At 36.1% G+C, this 13,081-nt stretch overlaps 1 protein-coding gene across 1 annotated transcript in view; it reads left to right on the forward strand.

The window, feature by feature from the left end:
• abca12 (ATP-binding cassette, sub-family A (ABC1), member 12) overlaps window positions 1-13,081 on the forward strand; it is a 118,344-nt gene continuing 105,263 nt past the window's right edge. Inside the window, exons 1-8 of the mRNA XM_084725330.1 lie at window positions 1-250; window positions 1,411-1,488; window positions 1,643-1,736; window positions 6,476-6,626; window positions 9,088-9,209; window positions 10,203-10,276; window positions 11,721-11,891; window positions 12,769-12,962. Coding sequence (XP_084581456.1) covers window positions 1,423-1,488; window positions 1,643-1,736; window positions 6,476-6,626; window positions 9,088-9,209; window positions 10,203-10,276; window positions 11,721-11,891; window positions 12,769-12,962 — 872 coding nt within the window. The 5' untranslated portion in view covers window positions 1-250; window positions 1,411-1,422. The remainder of the gene's footprint in view (window positions 251-1,410; window positions 1,489-1,642; window positions 1,737-6,475; window positions 6,627-9,087; window positions 9,210-10,202; window positions 10,277-11,720; window positions 11,892-12,768; window positions 12,963-13,081) is intronic.

Here is a 13,081-nt window from a genome sequence, read left to right on the forward strand (position 1 = left end):
ACAGAGGTTGGAGTCGCCTTCATCTTGCGCGGTTCGCTGCAGCGTCTTTTAAGGAGGATTTCTCTGTTTCTTTAAACTGTCTGTTTTTGTTTTTCGAGCGTGGATTTGTTCAGTTTTTTTCTGCCGTGACCGACTGATGGAAAGGGCATCCTGCTAGGGGCCACCTGGCGCCATGTCCCTCTTAATGAGCCCCGGAGCTACAGTTAGACTACAGATAAATTGGACACAATAAGAGGACAGACGCAGACAGGTAGGACAAAGGGCTTAAAGGTACGTTATTACTTCATTATTAAGAGTTCATGTTAGGTGACTTTAATACTTAAGTAGGATGCGTAATAAAAAGTAATTTGATTTGCTGTATTTGTGCATAATGAGGCTGCAACTGACGATTGTTTTCATTGTGATTAATCCGTCGTTACTTTATTGATTAATCAATTAGTTGTTTTGTCTATAAAATGGCGGAAAATGGCGGAAAATGTGGATTGGTGTTTCCTTAAAGGCCAAGATTGTGTCCTTAAATGTCTTGTTTTGCCCACAACCCAAAGATATTCAGTTTACTGTCAGAAGGGAGTAAAGAGACCGGAAAATCTCAATTAATAACCAATTAATTAATCAATTCTTGCGGCAGCATATTTTGCCTTGTTTTGACTACATATGTCCATATAGTGCTTATGTCTCCGGTATTAAATAATAACAAAATAATAAAAATAAAGAAAGTATGTTGTCAGACAAGTGTCTATATTAAAACTTTTAGCTTTATAGGCAACATTTTATGAATATTTGTTCGCCTTTTTCTTCTGATTTATTGATGTTGTTTTTATTTATTATTATTATTATTATTATTATTATTATTATTTTTATTTTTTTTTTTATTATTTTTACTTTTTAATATCTGTATTGGTATCAGCCCCAAGAATCCAGTATTAGTCTGGCGCAGGTAAAACAAACAAACAAACAAAAAAAAACCCACTGTTGATAAACTCATTCATCGACCAGTTAGCCCACAAGATAATCTACAGACCGTGCTGCTGTGACCAGTTTCATGCAGGAATGATGGTAGAAACAAAGTATTTCCTACATGAAACTGCCTGTAGAGAAACATTTCTGCATTTGAGTTTAAAAAATTCTATTTATTTATTTATTTTTTTTTGGGGGGGGGGGGGGGGTTGAGGACCACAAGCAGAGCGTCATATAGTTCCATTACATTCAAGAGAAGGCAGACATCACTACAGCTGATATGTAATATGTATTTTTGGTTTTGGGGTGAACTGTCCCTTTAAGAAGTCTCACATAGAGACTAAAAAAAAATAATAAATGTCATCTTTATCTCTTATCTGACCACAAAATATTTGTAGTTTCTGCACACAATCAGTGAATGATGGATCGATAATTTTCATATCTACATTTCAGTCTCCTCTACTGATGGCGTTCTTCCGGCAGCTGCAACTTCTTCTCTGGAAGAACTGGCTGACAGTTATCAGACAGCCGGTGAGTGAATTTTTATTTAATTTTCTTTTAAAAATGAATAAATGACATGAACAACAACACTTCTACAGATGTTCCCTGTTTCGAGAATATGACAGCGTACAATAGCCATTACTTTAAACTGATTATAACTGTTTTATGACATCTTGTGTTATAGCTATGGTCCCTCACTCTGATCACTTGGCCTCTGATCATCTTCATCATCATCGCTGCGACCCGCAACCAGTTCCCTCCAGTCGTCAGAGAGCCATGTAAGTGTGACACTTAAAAAAACAGTGGCTTGACCCATGTCCTCGTGTAGTTTATAGTACGGCTGCAACTGACGATTATTTTTAAAAAATTATTAATCTGTCAGTTATTTTGGTGATTATTTGTTTAGTCCATATAAATTCCTAAACTTGTGGTTTTTAACTAGCTAGCAAACAATGTAAAGTTTTGTTAACTCATTAGCTAGCCAGCAGACAATAATATTTTGTCACCTTTTAAGCTAGCTAGCAGACAATAACTAATATTTTGTTAATTTTTTAGCTAGATATAAGGCAATATTTTGTTAACATTCTATTAAGAAACACTTTCAAATCTTTTATCTATTTGTTTATTATTTTTTTTATTTAATTTGGGTAAGCAAGCATCTCCATACTAATTAAACTTTATTTAATTTTGGTTTATATCTATAAGCTTTCATTTACTGAACAAAACTTAATTTACAATTGTGCAATAGAGCTCTGCTTAATTTTAAATCTGTATTTTAAACCTAGTTTTTATAAACTGATGAGAACTTATCTTACATTAAAGTAATCTTTGTGGGTGCAATGTGTAAAGTGTATAGCAGGGCTGCAACTAAAGATTATTTTCATAATTGATTCATTTATCAATGACTTTCTTGATTAATTGATTAGTTGTTTAGTCCATAAAAAAAATCAGACAAAAGTGTTGATCAGTGTTTTCCCGCATCCAAGATGGCGTCCTCAAATGTTTTGTTTTGTTCACAACCCAAAGATATTCAGTTTACTGTCACAGAAGTGTAAAGCAACCAGATAATATTCACATTTGAGAAGCTGATATCAGTGAATTAGGACATTTCTTTATCAGAAAATAACTGCAAATAATGAATGTATTATCAAATAGTTGGTGATTAATTTAATTGTGGATAAATAATCAGTAAATCGTTGTAGCTCTACTGTACAGTGATGTGTATGTCACACAAACACATGTCGTCACAAAGGCAAGTCTTACTATTATATAATCACAAACAGGATGATACAACATACTAATCCTTAAGCAAACAAAAAGCTTCTATAGAGCCTAAAGCAGCCCTGGCACTGCTAAAGACAGACATTTACTTTTTTACAAACAGAAACATTGAAAATTCCTTTTCTAAAACAATTATAATTTCTCTACATTGTGTTTTCAGAATATTGCAGTTAAGATCTTCTGTCTGCCATCACTTCGAAAACGGTTTAAAACAGGTCATTTAATAAGTCTGACGAGGTTTGCTTAAACACAATACCGACTGCTGGGTTTTTGTTTGGCATCATGAAAGATGGCAGCGACGCACTATTGGACTTCCAATTTCACAATCAAAGTAAACTGAAACATGAATAGTTCTTTAGATCTGAGCCTATCCCCACACTGTTGACACGGTGTTTGCACTCCTTTACTTTGTAAACCCAATTGACTGTGAGCACATTCATTTGTCTGCATCAAATGCGAGAAAAGGTGCCTCTAGAGGGAAAGTCGTGCATGAAGCATATTGATATCTGCCTTTGTGTCGCCACCAACGCCCACAGATGAGAGGTGAGTGTTTGGTTGGTTAGGGAGTGGCAGAAAGTGCAACCAGTTCGTTTGGAAAAATATACCACATGCCTTTCAGTCACCAGTAAGCCTGGTTCTTTAATAAATAAGCAGGGTTGGTGAATAATTACATACCAAAATAGGTAATAGGTAAACCAGCTAATCTTACAGAAAGTTGATTAGCTGGTTTACCTATTACTCACTGCTCTCACTGGGTGTACGTTTCAACGTTATTTTGTCTTTAAATCAGAGAAGAAGATCTACGTCACAGTACAGTGACAGTTCTGTCTTCAACTGTCAAAATACTGTCATCATCACAAGAACTCAACATTTAATTTTTAGAAATATTTACAGTTAAGATGAACTGTGCATGTTAGCTGCACAGACCAATTGCTAATGGTAGCTACACAGACAGACTGCTAATGTTAGCTACACAGAACAACCACTAATGTTAGCTACACAGATCTCCTGCTAATGTTAGCTCCACAGAACAACCGCTAACATTAGCTACAGAGACCAACTGCTAATCTCAGCTCCACAGACTAACCGCCAATGTTAGCTACACAGAACAATGGCTAATGTTAGCTACCCAGAAGAACGACTAACATCAGCTACACAGACCAGCTACTAACGCCAGAGGTAATCTAAAAGCAATGGAAAGTAATCAAGTTATATTACTTTAATATTGTGATACTTGTATAAATTACTGACCACATCTTTTAACAGGCAGGCTAATTAGTAATTGTATTGGAATACATTTTCAAAGTCACTGTCTCAACCCTTTTGAAACAGTATCAGGATCATTTTAACTTTATATACACCTGTCAGAATGTGTGATGAAGTTTATACTTTTGCATTATATACAGCATCAGTAAAATTAACACTGCACTTAGATCTGGTATTAACTGTAAGCAGCTAACCCTCCTGCTTTTGTTTGTTCAGTCTTTTTTGATGGATCAGATTCTATAGATGCAGGGATTCATGTGCAATCTGATAACCCCAGAGAGCCCTAATGTATAATCTGTCCACTGAATCTGAACAACAGGATCTTCCCCTCCCTTCTTTAAGTGCTGTGTGGTGGGCTGCTTGTGTTTATTCGTGCTGGAAACAGGCACAGTAATGGATCACACCCAAAACCATGCAGACAACAAAACCAGCTTCAGTATCTCATCAGACTTAGGGTTGAATCAGGTGGGATAGTGTTGCAAATTACTCTGCAAACACAGTCTAAAGTGACCTCAGACAGCCAGACAGTTTAATTTAGTTCGGGGCTCTTGTTTGTCACAAAGCGAGTCAGTGCTATTAAATCATTCCTTATGATGATTATAGAAATGTACAATGACTTCTTCCCATAAGATGGCAGAGTTCACAGGGGTCTTTAAAAAGTTTGAACTCCTATAATCATAATTTCAGGCATTAAAAGGTCATAAAATAACTTAACATTGATTTAGACAGGTCTTAAAAATAAATTAGATTATGAAATTAACACCATAAAGCTGTATTAATGTCTTGCTTTTGAATGTGTCTTTGGGGAAAAACGCTTCAACAGATACAAAATGAAACTAACATCAAGTTAAAAAAAAATATTGCAGAAATAATATTATTCCTACAGTAAAAATCCCCAAACTGGACAGCGACTGGAGGAGCCTTACTTCTGACATAAAGTTGTTCAGATGTGATTTTGGTTCAATGTTGTGTTTTTAGCTAAATCTGTTGATGAGCTAGGCTAACGTTAGCTCAACCTGAGGGGGTGTCAATAAAGACCAACTTGCAAAAAAGCAAACATAACACATGCCCATGAATATATGAGAAAGGTTTAGATCCACACTTTAATTGGCGTCCCTAAAATGAACAAAACAGTGAGAAATGTAAATTTCTATCAGGTTCTGTTATTAGCTTTATTAGATAATGTTTGTCAGTTAATGCAGCGTATCACCATGTTATGAATATTAAAAACTGTACAGAAAGGTGTTTCCAGAGTTTAATTTTTCTTCATGGCTGTCACGCTTTTTTTTGCCAGTGCAAAAATAGGTATTAAATTGCATTGATAATAGTCTTAAAAAATTTAACTTGCTGAAACCTGTAGAAAACCCGGAATGGCTCACATTTATAGGCATGTACTCTATTCCATAAATATATGAATACTCCAAATGATATGCTTTTTTTTTTGCTATTGTTGGATAGACATGCTAGTTTCAGCTGCCTCCCACGTTTTCATTATGAATAATTACAAAGTTGTCCCCATTATTGGATTTGTGCCTCTTGCAGCTTCAGTTTGATTGTATGGATTCAAATTAATTACTATTGTTGAATATACTTTCCTCTTTATTGTTCCCATGAGTGAATCATTTGCAGTTTCACAGTTTTCTCTCCAGTTATTTGAGCTGTACATGGATTTTATGTAATTGGCTGCGTGAGCGTGTTTGTTAGCCTTGAGGTATGATGTAATTTAAAAGTTAGTTTGCCATGACTAAGCTCAGTCAAACACTGTTTGCCAGGCCATTATTCTCCCCCAGAGAAATGTGTCGTGCCAAGATGAAACATGGCTTTTTTAGATAATATTAACAGGAATGAGGACCAGAAAGGTCAGCCTACTCACAGCGGATTAACTGCAACCTGATCTTCTTCAGATTTCCTTTTCTTCGTTCTGAATTTAAAGAATGGCTGAGATTGTTTTCTGACAAAGGATGGTTTGAGTTACTTATTGGAAGTGATACAGACAAATGGAAAATTAATCTTGGGCTCCGGATCCTGTGGTTGGAGATATCTCTGAAAAACAAATTTGGCCAATTCATAGAAACATTTTGAACCAAAACACGGAGCTAAAAATGTTAAACCATCCGCAACAGAATTCAACTTTTGAGACTGAGTCCCAACAAGAAAGATTCATTTAATCTAAGATCAGTTTGAATCAGGAATACCAGGTTTAAAATCAGTGAATCAAGATTTAAAACTAAGCAAAGCAAAGCTAAGTGACTTATTTTGCACAATTAGGATCAAATCTCAGTTTAGTAAATCCTAGTTTATTGATTTAAACTAAACTAAATAGAGTTTAAACAATCTGGAGATGCTTACTTACCCAAATTTTAACAAATAAATAAAGAAAAAGTACATTTGAGTGCTGTCAGTACCTAGTAAGTGTTGAAATGAAATGGAAATGGTGTTTTTTTTAACAACTCTGTCATGTCTCCTGTAGGTTATGTGGGACCCCGAAACCTCCCCAGCACCGGCTTCTTCCCTTTCCTGCAGACCCTCATGTGCAACACAGACAGCCACTGCTACAACAAATCACACGTGGTGGACCCAACTGCATCGAAGTTACACCAGAAATCCTCCAGGAATAAAAGGTAACCCCATTAATCACTACAGATAATACAATGTATTATCCTTTTATCTGAAATAAACCACAGAAACAACAAATGCATATTTATCGAAATAATTGCAAACACTTCATAATAATACTAAATAACAATAAATGTTAAAATTATATTTAGCTGTCGGTCAATATAAAGTTAAGCCCATTATCCTGAAAGCAAGCAGCCGCCTGTCTCACACTTCGCTCAATTTAACCGTTATAAACATCTACTCCTTCTAAAAGATCATTAATGATTTCTTACAACTCATAAAGAGACACTTACTGGCGAACATTCGTCATTAATTTGAACTCTAATTAATGTGAAATGGGCAAACAAAAACACTTAATCTGGCCCGACATTTCAAACGGGGACTCCTCGGCGAGTATTTCAACTTAACAAGTTAACTTGAACTCTGTAAGTATTTACACGTAAATCATTACTCTCTAGCGCTGCTCGTATTCTATTAGACATCTGTGTGTCACAAATTTTGTGATAATTAGTGTATGAATACTGGCCAAAAACGCACGTTGTGAGGTCACAACGACCTTAACATAACCACAGATAATCTAGTCCATTCATCTTTGCGTCCAGATGGTCCCAAAAACAAAATGCCATAAATAAAAATTAATCTGTTACGACAAATAAACCACCTATAAACATTATTTAGTTGGCTGTTATTTGCTGCTGATGATTATAATACCTTATGTACTTAGTAGGTTTAGTAGGTTTTGTGCAATTTCTGTGCCTTTATTTGGAAATTCTACCTGGACGTTGCATATTTATTACTGCTATTTTGTCTGAGGAGCCCCACACATGCAAAACTGATGCTAGACGAGCACCGACAGCGTCACAGTTTGAAGCGTAGGGCTGCTGACCAAGCTGCCACATTTGATGAGTTTGGAGTTTGGACATGTTTTCTATAAACATTACTTGGATTGTTATTTTAAAACTGCAACTGATGACTATAACTACAACTGCTTAATATTTCGTTTCTAAAGTATATATGCACATTATTTGAATGTTTATTACCAGTAAAATAGTTAGTAACTAAAGTTTAATTAACTATCAATTTACCGGGTATAACTCCGTCGATCCTGTTTTGTGTAATCTCCACATCTTAACTGTACTGAATGTCTCTGTTGGCCTGGTTCAGATTTCAGCCTGAGTTCAAATTAAAAAAAAAAGTTTTCAGAAGGTACACGAGTCACAAGACAGGGACACACCTGAGCAAAGCAGCAGCACATGAGATGATGAGTCACTGTGATCATGGAAACTTGCCAACAGAAGACATCCCTGCTGTGACGGGAACTCTCCTTTGCCCAATTATAACCCACAACAATTTTATGATGCCATATTCATCCACTTTTGAGTCACAAAAGTGGCTAAAATATTTTACCTTTTTTTTTTATTTTAAAGAATATCTATGTTTTTTCTGTTATATAGCCATAGATGATTGATAACTTTTTGAAAATCCCTTTTCAACGCTTTTGGAGTTACATAATCTTTTAGAAACAGGCACCTTTTGTTTATGGAATCTTGTCCTCTTAGTTTATTGCAGTTCAAGTGTTAAATGCCAACATCAGTCCGTGGAAATGAATTGTTTTCTCTGCCTTTGTTACTTGAGCTGTCGTGCTGTCACCGAAATTTAAATTCTAGACACAGATAACGAAGCCTGTTCGTCCGCCCCTCAGTCTGCTGATGAATGATGGTCTGTGCAAATCTCCAGCCGAGCTAATTTTAGTCAAGCTTTTGTTTGGTTCAGGTTTTCTCTCAGGCTGTTTTCATCATCGGTCTTTTTGGAAAAAACGAAACATGTTCTTGGAATTTTAGGTCTCTGTTTGAAGCTAAATATGTATCTGTCACTGTAGTGGGCAGTATAATTTTAGCATCTTGCCATTTTGAAAAAACAAAATGACTAATACCTCTGTCAAATTGATGTGGCATTGAAATTCTATATTTGAGTTTATACTTTGGCTGCAGGATTAATCTAAAAAATATATTAATTAATTAATTAAAATCTCAATTCATAACAATATGGGTTATTTATCCTAAAGCTGTTAACTTTATATTGCATTTTTTTCATATTCAGCAGCATTTAAGTGGATCACTTTTATCTTTTAAAGTAAGAAAGGAAAATAAACTTGAGGGTTTTTTTCAATTTTTTTTCAAATCCCATGTTTATGTTGTCTGTTTAAAGCTCCTGCCCAGATGGCAACATGTCCAATAAATGTTTTTGTTGAAAAAAAAAATAAGAATCGCGATCTCACAAGAATCGTGCTGCCGTCGTCCGTACTCAGAATAAAAACTGACTGCCCTGGAAGATGTTTCAACTTTTCACAGAGATGACAAGAAACCCTCTGAGGGAAAACAGACTTTTGTTTAAAATTTCAATAAATTTGGTGGAGTTACTTTTAAAACGTGTCATCTGATCCTTCTGACTGTGTTGTGGCAGGTCGACGTCCCTGAAGGATTCCTCGCTGGAGGACTTCATGAAGGGGAATTTCAGTTTGCCTTTCCCCAAAGACTCCGAAAACGATCCTGCAGCACTGATTGAGCTCTTGAGCAACGTTTTGGGTAAGTTATCCTCATTCACAGAAGTTTTTTTCTATGTACAATGCCAAAAATCACACTTTCATGTTTTCCCGTAAAGTTTCATGCCTCTTTTGTATGTTTTTGTATCAAGGAGGCCCATTAAAACGTGGTATGACACATACGAACATTTGATGACATTTTGTTGCTGTGATATATTTAGGCAGATAGACTAGCCACACACTGCACATTAGTGAAAGTAAGTAGAATAGAATTTTTATTCGTTTTCTAACTGGGAATTTAGTTTGAATTTTCTAATTTCTAGAATATTTAAAGGGATAATATGCAGCATTTTCTTTAAAAAACAATGTGTAGGCTCATATAAACACCATCCCTGTGTGGTGTTGTCCCTATTTGCAGAGACCCTGCAGCCCCCTGCCTGTATTTGCTATTTTCCTTATTATTTTGCTGTACTTTGGAGTTTTACCAACCCAAGACATCACTGTTTGACATCCTGGGACTTTTGGTGCATTTACAAACAGCACGGAGAAATTCTACTGATTCTACCTGTAAAAAATATTATGAAACAAACATGGACATCATACAAAAATGTCATAGTTTAATAGTTTGATATTTTAGGAAATGTGCAGAATTAGCAGGGAAGATCGATATCTGTCTGTTTAATATGAAGCTGCAGCCACGAGACAGATAGCTTAGCATAAAGAGTGGAAACAGGAGGAACCAGCTACTTTGGTTTTGTACAATTAAACAAACGATCTAATATGTGACAAAGCAAACCTAGCTGTTTCAACTTATTTATGCTAAGCTAAGCTATGCTAACTTTCTCCCAGTAGCTTTGTATTTAACAGACAGATCTAACTTTGAGAAGAACCACACTAAATGCACTTTTTTTTTTACCATTTGGTCCCAAAAGTTTGGACTTTTATTTACTTGAGCCCCTTCTCATGTTTGCATAATAAGGTGACTGTGATATTAAGCATTGCTTTAACTGCTGCACAATGTGTTCTTGGGTTAAAGGTCTGTCTCACCGAAGAAGCTCTCATAATGTCTCTGTCACGAACGGCATGAATAAACCTCCTCTGGGAGATCAGGTGGGTATTGTTAAGATATAATTAGAGGAACAAAACTGCAAAGAATAAAGAAAAGCCTCTTTCTGCGAGTGTCACAGTTTTGAAGCCTTGTTTTGTCTCTTGTGTATAGGTCATTATAAAAAGCAGATGAACACTTATGCCTAGAAAACTTACGTAAAATTCAAATTTCTCTTTCTTCTACTTCTTATAGGACTTTATGTTTGAGTAGAATGGACATGGTGTTATAATAAAGCCAAAAAATATTCTGGAAGTAATAAGTAATCTAAAATGACAACACCAACTCAAAATTTCTCCAGTGACAAGGGATAAAAATCAAAGAAAAAACAGTCATTGAAACAAGTAATTTGCAACACGTCAGTCTGTGTCACCTGCTGTGACTTTCAGTCAGGAAAGTCAAAGCAGGTCAAGTCTCAAGATCTGGCTTTGTTGATTTATCCAAATACATTTGTAAAAACATACGGCCACATGCTAAATTAATCAGGTGCATCATTTGATAAAGGTGCAGTTTTTCAGAGGTAAATTCATTAAGTGTTTAAAATTATTTAAAATATTAAGCATAGCTGGTCATAACAGTTACTTTTTGTGATGCTGACACTTCATATTTAGATGTTTTGAGTTGTAGTATGTAGCAGTAAGTATTTTCTGAATAGTATTAACTAGTTATAAGGTAATTAATCTTTTAATCTTTAGTCTTTGAGCATGTGTAGAAATGATTGGGTTCATCAAAAATGATTAATTGATAGTGGTTCATTACTACAGTTGGTATTGGAACTATAAACAATGTGATCTGTGTTCAAGAAACCAAAATCAAAAAATATTGTACAAAGCCAATTACAAAAAAGGTTGTGACATTTTGTAAACGATAAATAAAAACAGAATGCAACAATTGGCAAATCATTGCTTGTAATCAATTTATTTATTTAATGTTAAAACTGCTGTTGATTTTGTAACTATACACTCATTCTGAATTTGATCCCTGCAACACATTTCAAAAAAGTTGGAACAGGAGCAACATAAGACTGAGAAAGTTGTGGGATGTTCAAAAAACATTTGACAGGTAAACAGGTTAATTTTCAGTCATTCACAAACATGGTTGGAGCGAGGTTCATCACTTTGTGAATAACTGTGTTGGCAAATAGTCCAACAATTTAACACAAAACTGTAAGAATTTAGGGATTTCGCCATCTATAATCCATAATATCATTAAAAGTTTCAGAGAATTTAATTAAATCTCTGTAATGGTGAGGCTGAAAAACCAGCAGCACTGCATTAAAAACTCATTTTATAAAAGATGGAGGTGTGTTATTGTGGCTAACTGTCACATCTGTGAAGGCCCGATTAATGCTAACAGGCACATACAGGAATCATATACCTTCTGAATGAACATCTTCACTTAATGTGCACCTGTAATAATCTGAATCATTGTCAATCCTGTCCCCCGCAGGAGACCTTGAACAAAATCCTGGAGTCGGTGAACGTGTTGAAAAGGGCCATCTGCACCGTGACGCTGCCCATGATAAACTCAACCACACCCGACCCCCTCGCCTACGCTGTGATCACTTTCTGTCACACCAACAACACGGTGTTCGAGGTCTCACTCATCACTCTCAACCGGGTATGTGTGTTTGTGTTTGCCTGTATACACGCAGTATGCGGGTTTGTGCCTGTGTTCTCCACTTGCATAATGTAGTGTGACGTTTATCCTGTCAGCACTACAGTAACGTTACCTTTACCTGCAAACTTAGTGATGCTTCATCCTTAAGTTAGATACTTTAAAAGTAGCTAAAAGTTTAAAAGTTAGCTATCTAGCTAGCATTGTTATCTTAACTCATACTCAAAAGAAACAAAATAAAACTCACCAAAAATGTATTTGCTTGTCTTTCCGCTGCTCCAACAATCACCAACTCTGGTTTGGTCAAAATAAACCCTTAGTGTTTCTCTCTCGTTTCTCTCTTCTGCTTCTCTGATGTCCGAGTTCCCTCTCACTCCTCTCCTGTGATAATTTAACTTCTAACACGGTGAATTAAGGGTTTATTTAAATCATGCCAGAGTTGGTGATTGTTGAAGCAGTAGAAAGACGTGCCAAGACGTTTTTGGTGAGTTTTATTTTGTTTCTGTCAAAAGTGTATGAAGTTGACGAGCTCACAATCATCTAATGCTCTGAAGTTATTATCAAAATGCTCAAAAACCTTATACACAAAATTAAATGGTAAATATGTACCAAGCTAACTGTGGAAAGTAACCAACTTAATCACTAAGTTTGTAGGTGAAGGTCTCGTTACTGTGGTGTTGACAGGAAGTTAACAGATATGCATCTCATATCACGGATATAATCACACTGTATTGTGCAAGTAGAGAAAGTGTCGGCTTGTTGTTGTCAGGACAGTGTGATGATGCCAGGTTAAATCTTCTTTTATTTCTGTTGTGTGTTAAACATTTTTGTACATCTGTAATTGCACAAAACTGGTGCTGAGATTGCATCTGGTTGTCAGGTACTGACGGAGCTGATGGCGACAAAACCAGACCAGTTGGTGACGGCGGCTGGGACGGTGATGATGGTGTTCGATCAGCTGCAGAATCAGACCTCGCTGTGGGACGGCCTGCTGGCGATTCCACAGCTCTTCGCGTCTGGTTCTGTTGACCAAGTGCTGCGCAACACAGAGTCCCTGCTCACCAACATACAGGGGTAAAGTCCTGTCAGTGATGGAGCAACATGAATAAAGGGCAGCTGTGGGAAGGCGTTTATTTATTTAGTTAGTTGTTACCACAGAGAAAACTGTTCATCCAGGGAGCCAAACAGAAGAC

The sequence above is a fragment of the Lutjanus erythropterus genome, chromosome 8 (genome assembly GCF_056507025.1).
Source record: "Lutjanus erythropterus isolate fLutEry1 chromosome 8, fLutEry1.hap2, whole genome shotgun sequence".
NCBI lineage: Eukaryota > Metazoa > Chordata > Actinopteri > Lutjaniformes > Lutjanidae > Lutjanus > Lutjanus erythropterus.